Below are 23,358 nucleotides of genomic sequence, written 5' to 3'. Positions count from 1 at the left end.
CAGAGGAGTTGGTCGGCCTTAGTTAGAGTTACATGTGGTTATTGTCCTTGTCTGACGTAATTTTTCCCGCAATCATCCCAACGTTTCTCGACTAGTTCCACCCCCACCCCACCATAATTTTCCCCATCGTCCCTTAGCCTCCTCGTTGTACGCTCATCTCCAAGTAGATTTCTTCGGGGGCAAGGGGGACACCATTGGGCAGTCCGCTTGCAGATTAGTTGTACTCCCCAAGTCTCCTTCGGTAGAGGACCAAGGGTGGGATCTTCCCTGGACTTTCCTCTGCCAACCTTGTCCCTACCGCTCACAGTTCGCCTCCGTTTCTATCTCCCCTGTCACCTTCCCTGTCCTTTCCCATTCCATCCCCTCTGCCGTAGTATTCCCTTTGGTGACCTATTCCGTCTCCCCTGCCGTGGTTCATGTAGTATTCTCTTCCGTAGCCTGCTCCGTCTCCCCTTCCGTAGCCCGTTCCGTCTCCCCTTCCGTAGCCCGTGTCGACCTCCCGGAAGCCTCGATGCAACGGGCTCCTCGATGGCCACGCGTCTCCTCTCTTTCCGCCTTCCGGAAAGACTCCCATGTATCCTCCCCTGCCTCTTCTCATTCCACCATCCCGGAAGCCTTCCCTTCCCTCTCCTGGTCCGCCTCTCTCTTTTCTCCGGAAGTCTTCGAAGCCTCCGTACGCGTCCCCTGCCATGTATCCCCTTCTGCGGCCCCACTCGTCGTTCCCGGGCCTTTCCGCCTCATCGCCACCCATCTCGGTCCCTTCCTCTCCCTCTGGCTCGTCGCTTTTCCCGCCAATTTCGTCCCCAGACGCAGGTTGACAGGACAAACACTGTAGCACACCGAGGACCAAAACACCCACCCACCAGCGACACATCGCGACATCTCTGACTGACGATTTTATCGATTTCATCGTAAACCTATAGTACATGTGCATGTACATATCATCTTACAGCTAATAACGAAGGAAGATTAGTTGTGGGGTAGTGTGGCGTAGTGCCAGAGTGCTCGACTCGGAACCAAGAGGGCCCGGGTTCGAGTCCTGACATGCCACCGATCTTGTGCCCATGGGAAAGGCACTTTACACGGCTTTCCTCACTTCGCTCAGGTGTAAATGAGTATTCTATTGTTCCCTGTGTTGATGGCGGCATTAATATAAGTTGAAAAAAACTTGAAAGTTGAAAAAAAAAGAAGTAAGATTAGTTCTCGTGCGGAGTCATTTTAAATAATCATGAATGCCTCATAACCCACTAGAAAAACAACCGTACATTTGCGAGCGACGGCCAAATGTTTCTCTCCCCGAGAGTTTGCTTTCTTAAAGTGATACCCAGTATATGAATATGCCTGTGTCAATTCGTCGCAACGAAACCTTTTAATAATAAAATATTGGACCCTAACGCATTCGTTTCGGGAATAGGAAAAAAAACGAAAAGAGAAAAGATTAAAGAGGTAGATGTGTCTAAAATGAAGTTGAAATATTCATAAGTCGTGAGTAGCATTTGCATTGATGAAGTCTGTGCCATTTCGTGCCAGGCTAGAGCGGAGACGAACAACGTGTTGCTGTACATCCTTACTCTCCAAGCAGAGGTTGTGGGGAATGATCGTTACCTTTTTATATATGGCCGGGGTTTTTTTTTGTCCTGATCCCCACCCGTCGGTTGCCGCGGAGCTTCTCTGGCTAATGGATACTGCCTGGCCAATTTGATACTGTCTTTTTGCCACCGAACCGAGAGGGATCTGCTTGGAGATTAGTACATCCTCGTTCGACAGATTGCTCCATTGCAGACTCCCGGTGAATTTTATTGATATTAGCAACGTGCTGTCTTAGCAACAGCAATGTGGCGACTGTTGTTTTCTCAGTATATTGCTTTCGACTAAAACAGAAATTGTAAGGATATGTTGGGTTTCTTTTGTCTCCACCAGACTCCTTTGCAGGCTGAACAAATACTAAAAATCGGCCTAAAAAGGAATGCACCTGGCCAGGGGAGTTAGCCAGCCAATTTGCCTTGAGACTAGGGTTTCTTTACCTGCAACGTTTAGGGTTTCTTTATAGAAGATAAGAGCGAGGGAAAGAAAAAAAGATTCGCATTACAACTAGCTGAAAAAGATTCAATAGTACTCTTACGTAGACTTGACACTACACAATAAACATGTGGCGCTCACTGCAAATAAAAACAACTCGGCCAGAGAAATTATCGTACAACTGGTTTATTGTACATATTGATATCCGTATTGACTGCAAACTTCATTTTAAAAACTGCCACTAACTTAACCAGGAGCCAAAACTTTACAGACATCATTCGATGGAACTGATTAAATATATATTCCCAGCATTCACCACAATGAACTTGGAAAGAAAATTTATATTGACTTGTGACAACCCCTACATGCTATACATAGGGATATATATTAAAGACTGTATGGATATTAGAAACTCCTTCAACGATTGTATAAGTTGATACCTATCTCATACTAGCCACCCACTTTTGTATTAGATTAGCCTTTTAAAAATGTAGTTGACACGTACTTACTTAAGTTAGTAGATGCCATACTTTGTACATTGTACAATTGTTGCGCAATAAAGTTATCTATAATTTTATGTACGTAACATGAACTCTTTGCCGATATCCTTGTATCGAGATGACGTTTGGCTTGACAAGAACGTACCTATGGTTTCGTGAGGCTCATGCTTACGTAAACAGGAATAGCCGAAAATATCTACGCTGCCTCCGCCGCCGCCTCAACCTCCGCGGCCGTTTCCACCTCCGCCGCCGCGTCCTCCGCCGCCTCCCCTTCCCCTTCTGCTGCCTTCCCTCCAACCTCCGCCGCCCTGTCCTCCGCCCTGTCCGCCGCCCTGTCCGCCGCCCTGTCCGCGACGCCACCTCCCCTTCCCTTTCTGCCGTCTTCCCTGGAACCTTGACCGCCCTGTCCTTGGCCCTGTCCTCCGCCCTGTCCTCCGCCCTGTCCGCCTTGGCCCTGTCCGCCTTGCCCTTGGCCCTGTCCTCCGCCGCCCTGTCCTCCGCCGCTTGCCCTCCTACCTCCGCCACCCTGTCCTCCGCCCTGTCCGCCTTGGCCCTGTCCTCCACCCTGTCCTCCGCCCTGTCCGCCTTGGCCCTGTCCGCCGCCCTGTCCTTGGCCGTATGCCATCCAACCTGGGCCGACCTGTCTTGGGCCGTCTTCGCTCGACTCCTGGCCGCCCTGCCCTGCGCCGTATGCCCTCCAACCTTGGCCGCCCTGTCCTCCACCGCCTCCCCTTCCCCTTCCCCTCCTGACGTATTCCCTCCTGCCTTGGTCGCCCTGTTCTTCGTCGTCTTCCCTCCTACCTCCGCCGCCTCTTCCGCCGGCGCCCCTTTCGCCTCCGCCCTCTGTTTCTCCCTCCCTTCTCCCTTCTCTCATTTCTTCGTCCCCAAATTCCCATCCTCCCTCTTCTCCGATCTCTCCAGACTCAATGTCATTCCAGGCCCTGGTGTCATTCCAGGCCCTGGTGTCATTCCAGGCCCTGGTGTCATTCCAGGCCCTGGTGCCATTTCTAAGCCTACGCCATCCCCGGGGCCGGCAAGACACCCCGTGCAGCAAACCAACCAACAGAAGGAGGACCCAGGAACGCGGCATCTCGACTGCTCCGACCCGCGCGTTCCTTCCTTCTGACAACTCCGCCTCTATCTGACGACTTTGGAATCAACACCCGATACTAAAGACTTCAAGTCGATGACGTAGGGACGTCGGTTACCATGGATACCTGGTGATCTGTTGTACGACATCCTGTTTAATGAAATCATACTCTCACGATAGGAATCCTTACAGTGGATACATTCCTATAGTTATAGGGGCTCTAACTAATGAAAACTAGATTATTTTCAGTACAAGACACGATATCCACTCTCCAAGCAGATGTTAGGGTTTTGGGCTTATTTTTGGCGTGTTTTAGGTGTTCTTCTTTTGCTACCCAACAAGATGGTTTGGCGTAAAAAAATATGTAGCAGTGCATTAAAGAATGCCCAATATAAAGCCTAAAAACGAACCCAAGATAAGCCAAAACCCAAACCTCTGCTTGGAGAGTACACGATATCGCGCGCTTGAGAGGAGTTCTAATCTCCAAGCAGATGTTAGGGTGGACAATTTTAACGTCTTCTGACAGGCCAACTGACGTAAAATCTGGCCGGTTAGACAACTTAACAATCGCCCACCCCATCCTCTAACTTGAGATTGAGGAGAAACCACTCTTGCTTGTCACTCAAGTTTCAAGTTTTCAAGTTTTATTAATAAAAATCAGCCTTGCAGCTGCATGTAGTGCGCATACAAGCTGAATAACACTGATTTTTTACAATCGTGTAGTGAGTACTGTACAAATACAAAATTAACATTACAATACGTATACAGACACACAAACAAACACATTACAAAGCCACACATGGGCACTTAAGTAAAGTCCAGAGAGTCCTGAGAGTTACTGCAAAGACTCGTTGTACAGGCATATTGCCTTGTGTAAGAAAGAGTTTTTCAGTCTTTTTACGGGCTGCTGGTACTGTGAGTGCAGTTCCATTTCTTAGGGTCCTCCCAGTGGCCGTTGTCCTGGCCGGTGGAACCAGGTCATGGAGGGGTGACCCTCGTCCAGCATGTTCTTAAGTAGCTTCACTGCCGCCACCTCTCGCCTTTCCTTCGCCACCCCATCGGTACCATAAGATCGAGAGAAGGAAACTGCGCCGTTCGTTTCATTAATAATTGAAGAGACTTTCGATAGGTCATATGTATAGTTAATAGCACTGTATCAAATGTCAATGTTTTCTTCCAGAGGGTAAAAATGAGATAAAGTGAAATATCCATTATATATATATCTTATATTAGTCGCGTGCACACGTGTGTTAATCAAGTCTGTACCGGGCCGTGCCTGTTGAAAAAAAAAACATGTTGCTTTTCTAGTCTCGTTCGCCGGACTAAAACATTGGGATGGAAAACTGTGTGTCTTTTGAAGGCAGGACAGCGGCAAGTCTGTGTTTCGAGGCTATTACTGAAACTTCAGTGTCCATTCACAGTATAACAGTATAACAATATAACAACTCCCCCAAGAAACAAACTGTGACTTGGATTTATTGTACACATTAAAAGAACAACAAGCTTAAGCATCATAGAACTATCTATGTCACAGACAGAAGTTAGGTCTTGGGACATTATAATCCCACACCACAATCTTTAAATTTGTCGAATTTGTCGAAGCAGATTTTAATTTTGGTGCACTTTCCATGGATATTGTCTGGCCACTAGTACTGTCTTTGCAACCACCAACAGATCTGCTTGGAGATTAGAATGAATGAATGAATGAATGAAGACCTTTATTGTACGCAAATACCCACTGGGTTCAGTACAGGTCACAGGAAAGACGTCACAGTTTGCAATGAATATATACAATGTACAAGCTAGTGCTAATTCTATGTACTATGGACATATAGTCTTAGTCTAATAATTACGATAATTTGGCTTCTTCTCGCTTCTTAGTAACGATGTAGATATAAGTACAGATGTGTTTTATAATCGAAGGTTTGTCTAAAGCCATTAGAAATATGAACTTTGTTGTTGCTAAACTGTGTTGCTAAGATGTATGAAATGGGGAAACATACATTGCAATAGTTTATAAAGCTCGGCTCTCTCTTCGTTGTATAAACTACATTCTAATACAAAGTGTTCCTCATCCTCTATCCTATTTAGATTGCAATGCCTACATATTCGTTGTTCCAGGGTAAGGCCATGCTGATTTGATTATATGGATGACATCCTCCGGGAGCCCCAAAACTGATGCGCGCGTGCGAATAAAAAAAAAAGTTTTGCAAAAAAAAAAGTTCTTTTCATTATGAAATCTACGTGGTCATGAGGGTTGAGCAAATGGCACAGAATATGGTTTGGCGAATAATCTAGTCTTCAAGTTCATTTCTTTACAATTTCGTCTTATTTCGTTTGATTTTGGCATTCTACGACATTGGTATAGTTTTTATTAATTTTTTTGTAACTTATGGTATATTTTTGCTCATTTTGCAACTGTTTTGTACGATTTACAGTATGGTTGAAAACTTTTTTTTTTGGAAACGGCCGAAAATTCATGCGCGCGTGGATGTCATCCATATAATCAAATCAACATGGCCTAAGTATCATCGTTCATCCTATAACTTGGTGACAATGCTGGGTGGACCGGAGTCTGAATCGCCTCCGTTTGTCTCGTCCGCGTCGTCCACGTGGCGCCTCTTGCGGTTCATCCTATAACAGCAGTAGGGCAGGTACACGCACAGCACCAGGAACAGGATGGCGCCAACAGCCGTGACGCACACGGTCGCCAGTCCTGACTCGTACGACATCTTGTGTCTCAAAGGAACAGATGCACATCAACTTAAAGACGTCTGTGATTCACTGTATGTCTTCGTCTCAAAGACGAGCCCTAGAATTGCTGGACAGTCCTAGTTATAGTCTTCAAGTCACAAACGCAATCCGATATATACTAGAAATTCCGACATTTGCTCGGGAGCAAATGCAAGATGGCTTCACGACATCCTCCGCACCAAAACGGACCTATTCCCCTCTCGCACAAATGAACTGTTCCTAAATCACCCCTGTCCAAAATGTGAAGTGTTCCAGTAGTGCAGCAATGGAATCTTCCAATGTTTTCTGCTGTTGGAACATGTAGAACACTGGTATGGTAGAACCATAAGCCATAAAAATCAACTGAAGATTCTGGTCTGATATTATATAATATCTAGGTAAAAGATTGTCTGCTTATAGATGTTTCAAACACGATAACGACAAAATCTTTAAAATTTCTGACAAAAAACTCGCTGTTTCAAGATATTCTCTTACTGTGCTTTTGTGTTCTTTGCGTTGTCCTCTGTTCTTCTCACTGCGTCGCTCTTTGGGTGACGGTCATGCCTACATCACGGCTTCAGTACGCAGAGAACACGTCAATGTCACGCCTCGGCCATCCTCTCAACACGTGATCCATGGGTCAAGTCCAGAACCAGTCAAAACCAGCTTCCGACCGGACGTGAAAACAGGACGGTTGAGCGCGGTCCTTGTTCTTTTCAAAGAGATCTAGTGAATTAAGCCTCCTTATCCAGTCACCTCAAAATATTCCTTATAACTGCACTGCCTTAGATTTTAAAGCTGAAAAACTGGAAAACCACTTTTTTCTGAACAAAGATACTTTAGTATATTCTGTGCTCACAGAGGTAGCCGAGGCTGGACTAAGCCTAGATATGAAGCTCTCTTTATGCAAAACAGACGTTGCTAAGCAACAACTATATTGCCGAAGCATGCGTATTGAAATTATCAGCTATTAAATACATGTATATTATTACAGGGCGACGTTAATTCCATGAAATGCAATAATAGCAAATAAGCATCGTTAAACTACATATAGGGAGCGAGCATTTGCGTTTACATATAATTTTGGAACTTCTCTAATGTTACAAACTGCAATCAAGATATTTGTATATTTCTAACTTGTACAGCCATGCCATTTGTGCAGACACTTTTATCTAGCATGCTATTGTTCCAAACAATACGTTTAGCCAACCACCTTGAAAAGCATAGTAAGTACCATACACACCTCTTACACACAAGACAATGAAGAACAAAAACATGATTATGTGACCAAGCGCGCGGACAATATACGCTAATCACTTAATTAGTCATTCCAACGTCAGAAGCCTTTCGCGCGCTTTTTTCCACTGACCTAACCTGTTTAGACAAGTTCTTTAATTTACATAACCATAACGTGTTTTTTAGAAACCCGCGTCGGTCGTAAACGATACAATAACATCTCGCTAATTAGTCAAAAGAAGACGCTAGTTAAACTTTTCCTTCGAACAATAGAAATTCTGTGACAGCAATACAAGAGACAATGGGCGATACGCGTATCTGATTGGTCCACCGGTTGCCATGGAGATGAGGTTGTGACGTCATCAGCAGGTGAGGTGGCATAAAATGCGCAGGTGAGGTGTTGGCGTTAGTTCTTGAAGACGGTGTGAGGTGAGCGTTCGTGTCGTAAGAAGCTCTGAAGGAATCGTTCTGCTAGAAGACAAGAAAGCGGTACGACCCACGGCGAATCAGGTAAGGTGTCCTGCATCTTTTCTATGAGAGAAAATGACTAAATCTTTGCCACGTTGCCATCCATATACTAGTATAATGTCAGACTCGTGTTGTACTAGTGTTCGGCCTTTTCTTACATTCCAACTTTGTCAACCCGAAGAATATTCGTATGCAAACGTGTATAATAAAATGGCAACATCAAGAATTACTGGTAGTTGTCCATTTTGTAACGATAGCGTATGTATGATGTGAACCAGAAATTGAAATCATGGAGTCTTGCTTCTCTGGTGCAATTCCGACATAGTGAGACGGAGTTTTGCATATGTAAGAACATGTACAAGACGGGAATTTTTCATTTCAAAATGTCGCGTGCTTCAAATATTGGTGGTTTCCACTATGGTTGGTGATTTCCCTTGTATCTTGGTCTAGAAAAAAGACATTGGTACTATTGATGCCTGCCATATTGCAGTGATTTTAGATATTTTCGCGGTATCACGGCCAGCGAGTGGTAGTCAAAAAGCGGGTGACAGTTGACTGACTTGCCTACCGATAATTTGCATATGCTTTCAACTAGTTTGCATGTACGTGATGTAAATAAAAACAGCGATCGCTCAAATATTTTTCAAAATACCATATATGGCATATGAAGACATGTTGCTGAATTTGTCCTTTTTGTACCTTACAGCCACCTTGTAAGGTTCAAAATGGCGGCGCCCAGGACTCAGAACTTCCAGCGAGGGCGAAGCCCGTTGTACGTAGCCGTGCCGTTGGACTTCGGGTGCCCCCCAGGTGGTCCCCCGAACGCCGTTGCCCCCGTCCCCAACTACTACTACCCGTACCAAGGCCGCACCAGGCACTACATCGACAGCATCCTGGAATCCCCCAAGAGACCCTCCGAGCTCTCCCCACCCTTCCCCGTTAGTACACTTGACCTAATGCGGCACAACCCGCATCGGTTCATGACCCCCGGGTCTGAGACATCGGACCAGCAGAGCGTGTCCTCGGCGTCGGAGGGCACCATCTCCCCGCAGCCGCTCCTAGACGACTACGATGCCAGCCCGGACGAGGTCAAGAACTTCTCCCTGGGGCAGAAGGAGCTGGAGATGTCCCACCCGCCGGAGAAGCTTCTGGTGCCGAGCCCGACCCCAAGCACACCCTCGCCGCCAGAGCGCCGACAGAAAAAGCCGCCGACTCCACCGCCAAGTGCTCCTGACTCGGACAAGAAAGGCAAGAAAACAAGAACCACCTTCAAATACCACCAGGTTAGTCCTACATGTACTTGTTGTTTTACAGCGCAGTATGGGATGAACATGCATATGTATATACGCGGTATGAATGTATGTGTGTATGTACATTTAAGTATATATACATGTGGTGTCATATGTGTGTGGGTGTGTGCTGACTAAGTAAGATTTAGTGGTGAAAGCCCTACCCTGGATTATGGTATTGTTCAAAGGGTTTTCATAATAAGTTGCGATGTGTGGATGTAATCTGTATACTTTAATGTAATCCGTGTACTTAATGGTTTTGCTTTGCGTAATGTGTATTTTTAATGTTTGATCCCTTTGACTTAAGATACAGCCATACGACTAAAGGGTATTGTAACAAAACAATGTTACCTAGACCCCAGTGATTTCTTAATTTTCCTCTCCGGTGTTCCCTCTAGGTGAGTGCGCTGGAACAGGTGTTCGCCATGACCCACTACCCGGATAACGACACTCTGGACTGGCTCACTACAACACTACAGATACCGGAGGCTAAGATCAAGGTGAGCCTTACAAACACACATGAAATATTGTCAAAGAATCGTCAACGTAGACATGTACAGGATATTTGTTGTCAAGGGCATCACCGACTAGCCAAAATTTGAGTCCGAAATCTTGTCTTGTCTGACAAAGTTTTTGGGAGACACCAAGTTTGGGGGATATTTATCTTCAATGGATTGCTTGTTTTACTGTTTATGCATTTATGATCACATCAAATTGTTTTAAATCTTATAAACCCTTGGAACGCTTCCTGACGAGATTGCATGTACAGCATGTTCATGTACATTGACTGCACAAAATCTATTTCTATAGCGACATCTGGCGATCATGAACGAAACGTCAGGCCCAACTTACTTGTGATGTATCCTTCCTCATGTATCATAAATCTTATTTCTGCATTTCTGTATCACTCCAACAGGTTTGGTTCCAGAACAAGCGGGCCCGGTGGAAGAAACAGCGGGTCAGTGAGTTTGGCGCCATCCACCCCGGCGTACCTGGCGCGCAGGCGCACTACATGATGACGGACCCCTGGGCTCCCCACATCATCCCCAAGGGCGCCCCTCCCTCCGTACCAAAACCCCCCATCCAGTACAGCGCCCCTACCCCCGGGAGTTACCCCCCGTCCCCCACCGTACCCCTGCCACCCCGTCTACCCTTACACTCCGTGGCGGGACTGAACCCAACACTGGCGGCTGCGTCATCCATCCCGACACTCCCTTCGGCGTCATCTATCCCAGCACTCCCCGCGGCAGCCACATCAATCCCGACACTCCCCGCGGGAGCCACATCTATCCCATCACTCCCCGCGGCAGCCACGACGAGATACGCGCTACCTCAGTACCAGGTGCCCACATCTGTGCATGCGCAGTACCCAAAGACTACGGTGTACCAATAACAGTCACAGAACTGTGTAAAATCTAAGGACAATGTCTGCACAATTTTTGATGAAGTATAGGAGTATATGTCAATTTTTTGAGTGTCCAACACCTAAACTGTTATACATGTATTATTGTCTTTTTCATAATTGTTTAAAAATTTTGCAATATGATTTCAGAAGTTGAAAAGTATGCTATCGTCTCTGGAACATTACAATTTGGTACAGAATTCAAATGCAAGTACAAGAATTCCTACAATGCATCGCTTTTCCCAATGAACCTTAGTCGTGATGAATTGTGGGAATGGAAGTTTACTTGCATTTAGGGTCACGATACAGCCACAATGCATTGCGCGTTTCTTAGAGACACAATTATACCAAGACCGAGCTCTCTACCACGTCAAATTTTGTAGGAAACATAGGAACCAGGGAAACTTTGACAATGTGTTTGTTATAGACTTTGAAAAAAGAGAAGTTTGCTTATCAATATATATGTATATATTGTAGATAGCCCTGTCTTAATATAAGTTAAAACACTAAGAGACGCGTTATGTTATATTCTTCATGGCCCATGTGAAAAAAAATACATGTTGCACAGACTGTAGCATATTTCAACGTTGTTTCTCGAACAGTACTTATGACCAGGTTTGTAACGAATAAAATTCGTCTGTGATCCATAACAAGTCAGCCATGAGCACCGATGTTGTCTCAAAGCGTCTGCACATGATTTTTTCCTGTCACAAATGAGGTCTATGTACATTTCCCATGTTGCCATAATGTTGAACACGATGTGTTGTTTGTATATATTTGCTGACATCATGTTCGCCATATGTAAATTTGTACATGTGTGTATATTTGTGTATGAGAGCACATCACATGTGTGTAATACATGTTTATGCACTTTAAACTGGATTGTGTTTGTTCATTTATTTAATAATACGAGTATACGATCTTTTGACGGTTTGCAACAGACATGCAGAACACACCGCATTTTCTAGGATATAGTTTTCGGCTCCTTAACCTTCGTATGACCTTGGTAAGCCAATCCTCCTCCGCACTTCTCGTTCCGATACACCCACTCAATCTGCTCCCTCAAACTCCTGACTATTTTGTTTGATTATGAGCAGCTAGCTGTCGTCCGTTTGACTAGCTTGGCTTGCTGTATATAACTGGTTAACTGCTCTGCCAAAATGTAGCCAGTCTCCTATTTACTAGCGTTATACTACATTTGTAGAGGGAAACATATTGTTTTTGCTCAGTTTCTTCTAACAAGAAGAGGAACCAAACGTCTGTCACCATGGTAACTAGTGTTGGTTACATCATGTTGCAATTTTATAGCAGGAGGGATTTAGACTCTTGCCACCACATATGTGAATGTGTTTGTGAGTAAGAATTAACAGAGCAGACCACATATGTGAAGGTAAACATCATGCATCATATTTGCTTTGCAAATGTTACCTTTCTATTTTTATTCCTACACGAGTACATCATCACACCTACAACCCTCCAGCCGCCCCCTGCTGCCCCCCTCCCACCTGTGTCCCACCCGCGGAGTTCCTGTTGTTTGGACCGGTGTGACATTGAGACCGTACACGTGTGACGGCGCAGCTTGGTACCGGATCCTTTTAACCTTGACTTTTAAAGCTTTACAAAGGTGACTGCTTAGTGCTGACTGTAGACATACCAGCAGGCTATACTGTTTCACACGTTTATGCAGTACATTTTGAAGTTGTAACGTTCTTTGTTACCTACACCAAGAATATTATCTTTTCCATAGCGTTTGTATGTGTGTCTGTGTAACAGTTTAGTGGTTTAGTACGATAACTCAAGAAGCTTTAGGTGGATTGTCATGAAACTTGGTGGGTGGGTAGGTCTTGATGAGATCTCGAAACAATTAGATTTTGGTCCCCCTCGTGGTTTTCCTAGGTACTGAACTTCTTTTTTTTTTTATATCTCATACTCTAGACATACTATGGTCACAAATTTTAGATGGTAGATAGTACTTTGGCTATGAAAGAAGTGACAGTAGTTTGGGCACCCTAGCAGCTGGTTCTGGAACTGCAGGGCGTTTTGTTTAAAAATCTTTGAGGGAGGATAACTCGAGAACCGGCTGATTTTTAGTACCTTTGCCGACTGCTATGTCTATGTCTTTCAGTTGTCACATTGTGTGGTGTGATAAAATTACCTTAGCTATTTTCATCCAAGAAGGTAACGTCTCAAAACCTCCAAGTTCAAGGTTCTTAGACAAGGGCATTGAAACACAGATGTTGGACATGTTTATTTGGAAAGTTGATCGTCTTGGCAACCCATGTGTTCCTACTTACGTCCCACTGCGAGCGTAATTAGTATCCAAGATGAAGTTCAATTTCTAAACCTTGAAATGACTCATTAGTAAATTGTATACGTTACGTTTTGATCCAGTAGCTTTGCTAAATACCTTGGGGAGGGGGGCGTCTCATAGTCTGGTTGTTGTACTACAAAAGGAATTTTGTTTTTTAAGTGGCTCACTGAGCAAGAAATCACGAACAGAAAGTACAGAACGTTCGAACAAAATGTCATCATGAAGATAGCACTACAGGGTGCAAATCAGGTCTGCTCGCTAGATGGGGCGGTTCAGTCAATCTCTCCGTTCTTTCATGGAGGTAGAAAAAGAGATCGGCATTGTCATTGAGCAGTTTTGACCAAGTTTTACCCACACACAATTATATACAATTAACACAAGCGACGATAACTTGAGTCTCAAGACGAACAGACTCCCCATTAAGATTCTGATCTAAGACTCTCTGATGCCATCAAAATTTCTCCCAGATTTCCTTAATGGAAAGTGGGAGTCTACTTCGTCTTGTATTTCCTTGGCGCGACCTTCTCAAGTGTCGGATGGAATCTTGAGAATTCCATTGTTTTGAGATGCGGTGAGGTTTTCTTGATAAGCGAAAGTGGTTGTCGCATTATATAACTCATGGAAAATACCTCCCACACTTTCACTTGAGTTGTAGATCTTAAGATAAACAAGTCACCATCAAAAATTCCTTAAGTGTCAGTATTATGTGTCAGTTCAGGAAAAAATATTGCAGGTAAAAAGGAATGTAACAGTGGGGGGTTAATAGGCTCTACCAACTGATCTGGTGAAGGGTCTAGACCTTTTAGCCGAATGGTTAGAGCGTCAGGTTGGCCCCCGGGTTTGGCGTGGGTTCGATCCCCGGCCCGGGGCCAGGAGTGTCTTTCTGTTTCTATTCTTCTAATTCTAGGAACAACCTGATGTTATTGTACTAGGGTTAATGTGAATCATTTTGATTATCAATCTTATTTTGGAAATATCATGTTTCGTTTGTTTTGTTGTTGTTCCTCTTGTTGTTTTCTATAACCTATTATATTTGCAGAGTACTGCAACATCTAGATTACTATATAGCGCGAGGTAGATGTCTTACAAATGTCATGCTGCAATGGGATTTCTTATTTATTTATTTATTTATTTCTGTCTTCTTTATACAGGGTAGACGCACTCAGTACAATATACTGCTTTACATTTCTTACGTTCTGTTACAGTAAAAGCTTCCGACTTTTGCGTTGTTCCCTAACCACCTTTGCTGACACCCTAAGCTGAGGACCGTGCCTCGTAATAGGAGCAAGGGGCCCGCACCTGGCCTGAACATTTGGCCAAGCGGACGCCAAAAAAAGTATCGAAACGTTGTCATCATTAATGGTTTTCTTCGTCCATTTTTAGTTGGACAAGGTGATAAAACATGTGGTAAAACTTTTCAGTATTCCAACTATTTTAACAAAGATACAACACGGCAACATACCAGTTGACTGGAACTTAAGCTCCTACCTGACATCTACTCTACTCTACTCTAATCAGTCCGACTATCAAAACAGTCTATCTCCAAGCAGATATTTCAGTGGTGAAGTTACAAACTGGCAATAAGTCAGTATCCAATAGGCAATAGACTTAATTATAGGCAATAGAGTATCAAATAGGCAAGACAATTGGTTATAATTTTGCCACCAGGAAACATCTGCTTGGAAATTATCAAAACAGACCATTCTTGTCTAAAACACGTCGGAATATGAGCGACAGCCCGGGTCGCGGGTCCCGGTCGCAGCTGTTGTAGTTTGCGGGTATCAGATAGAGAGGATGACGTGTGACGGACGCCGTGTCTGTACAGTATACAGAGACACCTAGCCTCCATAACATGCCAAAAACTGGGGGTTTGGGGGGTCTTCAGGGTCTTTGGAAGCTTATATGTGCTATTTTCTGATTGCATATAGACAACATAGCCGGCCTGGTTGAATTACCCCCGTTTTAGAACTGGGCTAATCAGAAAACAGCCGAAAACCTAGTACCGAAAACCATCAAACCCCCAATTCTATAAGTCTGGGCAGTGTACAGGGACACTAACCCCGGCTCCTAGATCCTGGTTAGTGTTGTCAAACACCTACACAAGAGCGCCCGGCTAGCTGTCAGCTTTTTCTCAACACACACTCTCTCCCTGTTATTGGGGTTTGTACAGTAAAAAGATCCCGGGGAGTGAGGGGATAAAAAGTGGTCCAAATGCCCCCTCCTCATCATCTAGAATGGAATAGTCCAAATACAGATAGGCATACGTATTCGAACAAAAGTTTGTCTGTGACGCGAATTGCCAGTATATATATTTTATACGCTATTTCCGTACCCCATGTACTTTGTGTTGTTTAGTTTATGTACGGTAATAGCGTATAATTATCGATATTTAGGTACACGTTGAAAATTCATGACTTCGACATATAATGAAAGCAAATGTAAAATACTAAAGAACAGGTTCTTACATGTACAACTATGCATACTAGTATTTTTTTTTTATATTTGTATAGTGTAACGAATTGGATGCTAGCTTTTTCCAGTTGTGGCTACGTTCGCTTATGTAGTGTCCATATCCCTCTGGGGACTGGCGACTATTTTGAGTTAACTTTATTCAGCTGCTTCTCGTTTATTACGTGTGAGAAAACCTGCTCAGGCATCCCGTGCAGTTTTTAGGGATTGGAAACCCCATTTTCAAAGCCAATATTCTAGTCATATAGTTGAAACAACACAATTCCAATGTATATTGACCCTCATGGGGCAAAAATTACAAAAATTCTGACGGAAAATGGTCTCTGGAAGGGCCCTGGGCTGATTTTTAAGGGGGTACCACCCAGAAAATAAAGGACTCATCTTGGGGCTTGTTTCTGCAGTTTTAAAAGCCCTAAGTATGAAATACTGATTCAAATGTGCTAATGCGAAGCAGTACGTGTCAATATCACAAAGATTGCCTTATTCACAATATTTCCAGTTTTGCTGCCCTGAAATCGCATATATTGGATGCCTTTATAGGAGAACGGTTGACATCAGATCCCGAAATTGACGACCGCCCGTCCGATATCGAGTTTTCAGCACCCGTTATTAGTTTATAGAGAGACATTAATGCACAGTTGTTATCTTTGGGGAGGTCCTGATTGATATAACATCACCACTGGGGGAGGGCGACGGAAAATGCCTTCACTGTAATATGATTATAACTCTTTTATTATGAAGGGATTCATTCCACCAAGGGTATACTTTCAGCAATATGTTTTTCCCATGGGTTACAAATTATACTATGTATATGCCTTTTATCCAGTCGTTTTATGGTATGGAATAACATTTGATAACAGGTTTGATTTAGAGTTGTTATCAAGGCCTGGTGGTTGACCCTAAAATGTCCCCAACGGAGCAGGATATCGAATCTATCTTGATAGTGAAGTATCCATTGACTGTGCACTTGTCAATGGTATATAGAGGGGGCAGGCGTGCGTAGAAGGGGGACACTTTCAGAAAACTAAAATCAGATAATATTAGGGTAGGGGACCCTCTAACGTTACGTATAACAGCAATTATTAGTATAAAATAAGATATTTTTCGTTAAACGATTTTTCTGCTAATTTTCCGATAATAGACGTTTATTGTTGCTAGTTTTCACACTCACATTATTGCCCCTTTACCTTGTTGGCGCGTTTCTAACAAATGAAAAATATTTTGCAAATATTTTCCCATGAAATGAGTCAAGTCAGACAGCGGAATGTTGAGGCGTTGCCAAAACTTCTCATGGTAACTTTTCTCTGTCACCAACCACAAAAAACAGCCTTCATGATGACTAACACTTCCCAAAAAAACCGCCATCCTGTTTTGGCTAGTTTGTAGCTTTGACTTTGAAATTTACCACAGAAAGGCCCCATTCCCACCAGGGTAAAATTGTCCGGATCGAGCCGATTTGATTCGCTTTGATCCGGCTCGATCCAGTTCGAAGCCGGCTCAATCCGGTTCAAAGCGAACCAATTCGGCTCGATCCGGACAATTTTACCCTTGTGGGGAAAAAGTCTTCATATCGTACTGAAACTCAATGTTCCTGGGCCACAGCTTTCGTTTTCCACCATAAAAGAAAAATATTAAGACCGGTCGGCTTGTCTAGTGAACTTTCACATAAACTACAGGCAAAGAAAACCAGGCATGCATTATATCAAGGACATTAATGAACTTGTCAGACATTTTTTTCCTGGAGGAAATTAATAGGAAACACTGTTGTGTGCAAATGTAAATCAAGTCAGTATTATTTCTGTTTCAAAGGGATGGACCAGTAATAACTGTAGGGGTAATATTTTTGATTGGCCAATCTGTCGTAATCCTAGCCTCTTCCAGGCTTCAGGAAGCGACTGGAAAGAGTGGGTATTGGCCGAATAGCCAGATAACATGCCAGGGGAGTTGGTTCCTACTGAGGAGTACATTTGGACCTTGTAGTGCGGCAAATGTACTCCTACAGCGTACCAAATCCCCTGGCATGTTATCTGTATATTTGGCCAATCTCTACTCTTTCCAGCCGCTTCTGAAGCCTGGTAGAGGCTAACCCCAAGTCGTCGATACGTTTCTGTTCTTCATGCCCTTTTTGATATGTCGTATAACTATGAAATAATCGAAAGCTCTCTCTACAACACTTTGTTCCCATGGTTTCGTGGTCGCTCCCTACCCTGTTCCCGTGGAGTGGGCTCTCTGCCTTCTAGCGTGGGCAGGCCGCCATGAAAGGCCACATTGTCGGCGTTCCAGCTCTAAGAGCTGATTATCAGCGCTTAGAACACAAGCGGAGAAACCCCACACCCCTCACTCAACCTTCCACCGCATAAACAAGTACAGGGACCGTCCAAAACTCTCCAGAACATCCCAAACAAAACTTCTTCATTTGCCATTTACTTCCAGTGCATAAACAAGTACAGGGACCGTCCAAAACTCTCCAAAACTTCCCAAACAAAAGCTCTTCATTTTCCATTTACTTCCACCGCATAAACAAGTACAGGGACCGTCCAAAACTCTCCAGAACATCCAAAACAAAACGTCTTCATTTGCCATATAAACCAGTTACGTCTGTAGATTGTATTTACCTGAACGCGGTTTCCTAAGCGGCAAACTAAGTTTTTCTATAACTTGTAGGAATTTATTTTTGCACAGTTACGAGGAAATTTTGTTAAGGACATATTTTGGACAACTTTGAACGGTCCTCAGACAAGAAGAAAAGACAAATAATGACTAGACTCGAGTCGACTTTATATCATGTGTACTTGAGGGAAGCTGAGCATCCCCAGCAAAACAACAGGTGCCGAGTGATGGATTGTGGGTAATCTGGTTTTCGCAAACGAAACTCAGTAGACCGTGTGTTCCTTCATTCCTTCCTTGATGAAATCTTAAGACAATATATTACTTGGAAACGACCCAAAACAACCGCCTGTATTTCTCTCCCAGCGCTGGCAACCCCATAATATGTTGATCACACCGCTTAAACATTCCCACATAACGCTAACGTTTGTTTTCATTGGACGCAGTCCTTTCCTTTCTTTTTCGCCGTGGGAAACAACAGTTATTTTGACACACAATTTGCACTGAGTGGAGTGATTCTCGCCTGCGAAAAATCCTCACAGATGTAGTCTAGCAGTCCAGATTTGCGTAAGGTGGTTCCAGTCAAGATGTCGTCTGAAAATGTCCTGAATATCGTCTGCAGATGTTCCCGCCATCAGCGCCCCACACTCACAAATATACAGATGTCGTCTGCGGGGGGCTGTAGATGGTTCCCACATTTCCCCCGGCTCTTTTCTTGCGGTCCTTTCCCGTGAGAAGGCCCTGGCATACAAAAGCCTCAATGAAAATTATTTTTTTAGTCAGCTCTATGAAATTATCGTCTGCAGCTTTTTTCCCGCCACCTCAGCTGTCATGGCGGCGTCTGTCACCAAAGCGACAGCTACGCGATCTCCGATTGGCCAGCAATCGGCTACATTGCGGAAACCTGTCCTTTTAGGACCACCGCTGCTTTTATACTATTATAGTCTTCCAGCTAAAAAGCTGTTGAAGTTCTTGACATTTGGAGTTGATGAATAGGCCTGTGGTCTTTCAACCGTTACGGTCCTGCCTACTTTAGTATTGATCTTTGGTATATTGCCTGGTACCATTTTTGTTTGGCTACTGTAAAGTTAATACGAGTAACTAGAACTGTCTTTGTCGCAAGTATCGGACGCAGAATTGTCGTCTGACGTCGCTTTCTGCGCATGCTTGAACGGGGGCCTGGGACAGAGCCTCCCTAGGCTGGGGATGACGTCACGATCCTTCTCCTCCACCGCGATGATATGCTGGAAACAACATGGCTGCGAGATATCGCATTTCTTGGGCAGTTTGAACTTGACCTTCCCTCCCTCCTTCTTTCGGTGCTTCTTCTCTCTGGTCCTCATGGGGCTGACCACGTCCGGGTTGGTCGTGAGCGTCCAGATTGTCCGTAGGAAGTCCGACGCGGCCTGCTCGTCGTCAAAACTGAAGCCCGCCAGTTTTCTGCGATCCGTGGACACCATCATGGTGTGGAAACCCTTGTCCGGGGCCTTGTAGTTGGTGTAGTTGTCCACGCAGTCCTGCCAGAGGATGAAGCCGGTGCCTCTCTCGGCCAGGAGGATTCTCAGCTTCCGCTTACGGCGTGGACAGTCGCCCGTGTCGAACACCACGGTGGGAATTCCTGTCGAGTGGTACTTCCAACCCTGGGGAAAATGCATGGCAACGGAAGATTTAATATCTAATTTTCATAAACAACTTAAAAAATATATACACTACAGTAAAGTTTAACGACTTCTCTTCACCCCAGAAGGAGAAAAAGAAAACCAAATTACAATAATTCAAATAATACACATACACTACAAATAGATAAAAGACTGAGAAAACTAAAGCCAGTTTTAGCTAACATACATACCCTTCATAACATAACACGCTCAAGTTATCAATGTAATAACTACAGATAGTAATTCTTCCTCATCTTAAAAGTTCACCTGTGTTTGTATAAGTCATTATGAAGAAAGTTTAAACTGTAACTTCCAAAATAAGAAATTAAACTTACACAAATTTTCGGTTTGTAATTGTACAGTCCAATTTCTTGTATTAGAAATTACAGTTCAAACCTGCTTCATAGGAAATATTAAAATGTTTTTCATCCTTATGTGTATATGTATGCACTGTGTTATCTAGACTATTAAACGATCGTTTGGAGTACAGCAAACCAGTGTATTTAGCACACTCTGACAACTGATTGATGTTGAGTATTTCCCGTGGCCTGAAGTATATATGACGGGTGTTTGGGTCCACAGGCAGGGGATATGTACAAGGCCGTCTTGGGTTAGGCCACACCAAGTAAATTTTATGGATGACGTCCGCGCGCGCATTGATTTTGGCCTGTTCCTAGAAAAAAAACAAGAAATTCCGCTTCCTGTAACTATGACCAAAGAGTCACAACAGTGCCGCAAATCGTTAGATTGACGTGAAACCCGTAACGCGAAATAGGTAAAGAGTACTTCTGCAGGCCTGCAAAAATGTGATGAAAGAAACATGACAGGACGACAACTGCTGTTCCACCTGATTTATTGCTGTTTTGATGATGAATAAAAGACTTCTTGCTTGTTACACTGTGTCACCTCATTCAATTTGTGCCCTAACATTTGTCGTCTCTTAGTATATTTCTAATCTAATCTTGTTTTAGGGCCCTTCTTGTTTGTTTTTTCGCCCTCTCGCATTAGATTTAGGGTCTCCAAAAGACGTCATCCATAGAATTTACTTGGTGTGGCCTTACCACAATATACAACGTTAGGGGTCAGTTTTAATGACACAGGCGTGACGCGGTATTCCTAACGACTATGATAACGACAAAGGCAAACTTCACGATTCCATGACAATAGGAAGGGGCAAAAATGATGTTTTTTGGTACTTACAATTTACTGAAGTGATGGAAGAGGAGCTAAGGCAAGATTTGCATGACTTAGCGCACAGTATTTTGTGTTGCTTCAAAAGCTATCTTTTTTCTCTATGGTCTTCTATCTATCTATGTACGTGTGTATACGTTTTCCTATATATACTAGCTCCCTACTATCTTTTCTAGCCCTTCTAGAAGACAATGTTTGGCGATTTCGAAAAAAAACAAGCGTTCGGTAAAAACTGTAAATGTCACAACCCCCTCCCCCGTGAGGGTTAACACTGATAGCCTCACACATCGATCAGCCCCGTGAACTCAATCCCCAGTGCAACATGTGTACACCCGCGTGACCAATCCATACACAACAGCACGCGTGCAGATTAGATAGACCCCACGACTGTTGTCTGTCTGAGGGCCTACACAGGACAGCTCCTCGGCTCCAGGGCTAACATGTCCCCAGGAAAACTTGCCTGTCCCCCTGAGGAAGACCGTGAGCTACGCAAAGTTTCCTTGGGGCTTGTTGGCTCTTTAGGCCGAGAAGCTGGCCTGTGTAGGCCCTGACAACAGGCTTACCCCACGACTGTTGTCTGAGGGCCTACACAGGACAGCTCCTCGGCTCCAGGGCTAACATGCCCCCAAGGAAACTTGCCTGCCCTCCCGAGGTAGACCGTGAGCAACACAAAGTTTCTTTGGGGCTTGATGGCTCTTTAGGCCGTAAAGATATCCTGTGTAGGCCCTGCAACAGTCATACGCCTACGGTGTACAGAAAGTCACACAAACACCCCTCTACACAGCCTCTTACGGTCACACTTGACCGTGCACTTCACAGCAGTTCTGAAACCTATCCCCGAAACACGAGACCCCTCTAAAAGTGGGTAAGTACCCTTATGGACTAATCCATGCGCACGGTTTGTAGGTTTGTACCCCGATCGACCTGTCTGGTCCCCCGCACGAATGACAGAGACATACAACCGTCCAACATACTTTACATGTCCGACAGACCATAGAATGCCTGGCCGCATTGTAAGTACTACTGAACAGTTCCAAACTGTCATCTTTAACACATGTCCATCTAACACGTATCTATCAATACGTCCCGTAGTACTCTGGCTCATAATTTGTTTATTCGCATTTCTGAAAAGATGCTACAAAACGCACACAAAACCACAAATGTTAGTTGATATCTTGTACATACGTTACCGATACCATGTATACCATATACCGCCCGTTGCGGCCAGCATACCCAAATGCCATTCAAATCGAGTAACTGTCTCAACACTGTAATTTAGCCTATCGCGACACGAAAACAAAACAAGCAAATATCTCATCATTTTACAGCCAATGCGAAACGTTACTATTGTAAATCTTGGCAGCATAATTTTGTAGAATTTATTATCTTTTTACCATGTTTTTTCAAGCCTTGCTATCAGTAGACAGTGAAGACTTTACATACCTGCATGTCGGCCATGTCTTGGACGCTGGCAAAGTATAGATTGGCGAGTCCAGCGCACACGTACACCTCTGTCTTGTAGCTGCGAAACGCACTCTCTATTTGCAGCACATCGTGATCCGTGAAGTCCATACTACAACCTCCTGCTTCGTACACTTCCACCACTGTCAAATCGCCCATTTTTTGTCTCCAAGTAACGCTTGATGATTTTTCAGTCCGTGAACAAATTCTTGAAAACACAAACTCTCACACGCTCTCAGTTGTCCTTATTTCTTGTACCCTTCTAGATTTGGTAACGTCGGTATCCCACAGAAAATCCAGCACCATGTTGACGGTTATAATTTCCCAATGACTTGTCTCCGAGCGAGGGCTTGCATAGCATCGCATATCACCTCTCTCCGATAACTCGTGTGTAATACGGTCCAGTCATCGCTTGTGCTCCGCTACCCCAACGCTCAAGTTTCTTGTGTGTTTTTCCTGTCTCGAAGACGCCCAGCGTTCCTCCTAAGTCTTTCTGCACCACAGGAAGGCGACTTTTCAGCGTTGTCAACACGCCTGTACAATCCTAGACCCCGTCAGCCTTGGTGAACGGTAGAGGGAGGAACAATTGTACAAATACCGCGGCCGGTCGCCACGGCCGTCCCGCTGGAAACTGAGCAAGTGACGGGTGCCTCCTGTTAACGGGAGGAATAAACATCACGATCAAAATAATTCAAAACAACGTCCATTTACACAGATACACATCAACAAACAGTCACACATTCACACTAAAAGAATTTTGATGAACCAAAAAGTGACGAACTGATCTATTTGTGGAGTTTGGAGGAAATGAGGGGTTAAATTTGTCAAGTACACAGAGTGAGATCATGTCTCCCGTTAAGCGGACAGGCGGGGAGTGTGGCAGAGGTCAGCTGTGTGACCTCCACTGCGGCGATGGAATGTCAG

At 44.3% G+C, this 23,358-nt stretch overlaps 3 protein-coding genes across 3 annotated transcripts; 1 reads left to right on the top strand and 2 right to left on the bottom strand.

Moving 5' to 3' along the window:
• Positions 1-2,715: 2,715 nt before the first annotated feature.
• LOC109467314 (glycine-rich cell wall structural protein 1.0-like) lies at positions 2,716-3,638 on the bottom strand. Its single transcript, XM_019765257.1, has one exon. The coding sequence runs from the start codon at positions 3,607-3,609 to the stop codon at positions 2,716-2,718; it is 894 nt and encodes a 297-aa protein (XP_019620816.1). The 5' UTR covers positions 3,610-3,638.
• A 4,336-nt stretch (positions 3,639-7,974) lies between these two features.
• On the top strand, positions 7,975-11,614 carry LOC109467463 (paired box protein Pax-6-like). Its single transcript, XM_019765465.1, has 4 exons — positions 7,975-8,088; positions 8,753-9,329; positions 9,734-9,835; positions 10,252-11,614. Exons 2-4 carry the CDS (start codon positions 8,772-8,774, stop codon positions 10,726-10,728), a joined length of 1,137 nt encoding a protein of 378 aa, XP_019621024.1. The 5' UTR covers positions 7,975-8,088; positions 8,753-8,771; the 3' UTR covers positions 10,729-11,614.
• Positions 11,615-18,290: 6,676 nt separating this feature from the next.
• On the bottom strand, positions 18,291-23,105 carry LOC109467472. Its single transcript, XM_019765480.1, has 2 exons — positions 22,417-23,105; positions 18,291-19,764 (listed from the first exon to the last, which is right to left on the bottom strand). Exons 1-2 carry the CDS (start codon positions 22,591-22,593, stop codon positions 19,213-19,215), a joined length of 729 nt encoding a protein of 242 aa, XP_019621039.1. The 5' UTR covers positions 22,594-23,105; the 3' UTR covers positions 18,291-19,212.
• Between the last annotated feature and the right edge of the window lie 253 nt (positions 23,106-23,358).

The sequence above is a fragment of the Branchiostoma belcheri genome, unplaced genomic scaffold (assembly GCF_001625305.1).
Source record: "Branchiostoma belcheri isolate BF01 breed outbred unplaced genomic scaffold, Haploidv18h27 scaffold18, whole genome shotgun sequence".
NCBI classification, from domain to species: Eukaryota; Metazoa; Chordata; class Leptocardii; order Amphioxiformes; family Branchiostomatidae; genus Branchiostoma; species Branchiostoma belcheri.
This window is presented reverse-complemented; position numbering and strand designations above follow the sequence as displayed.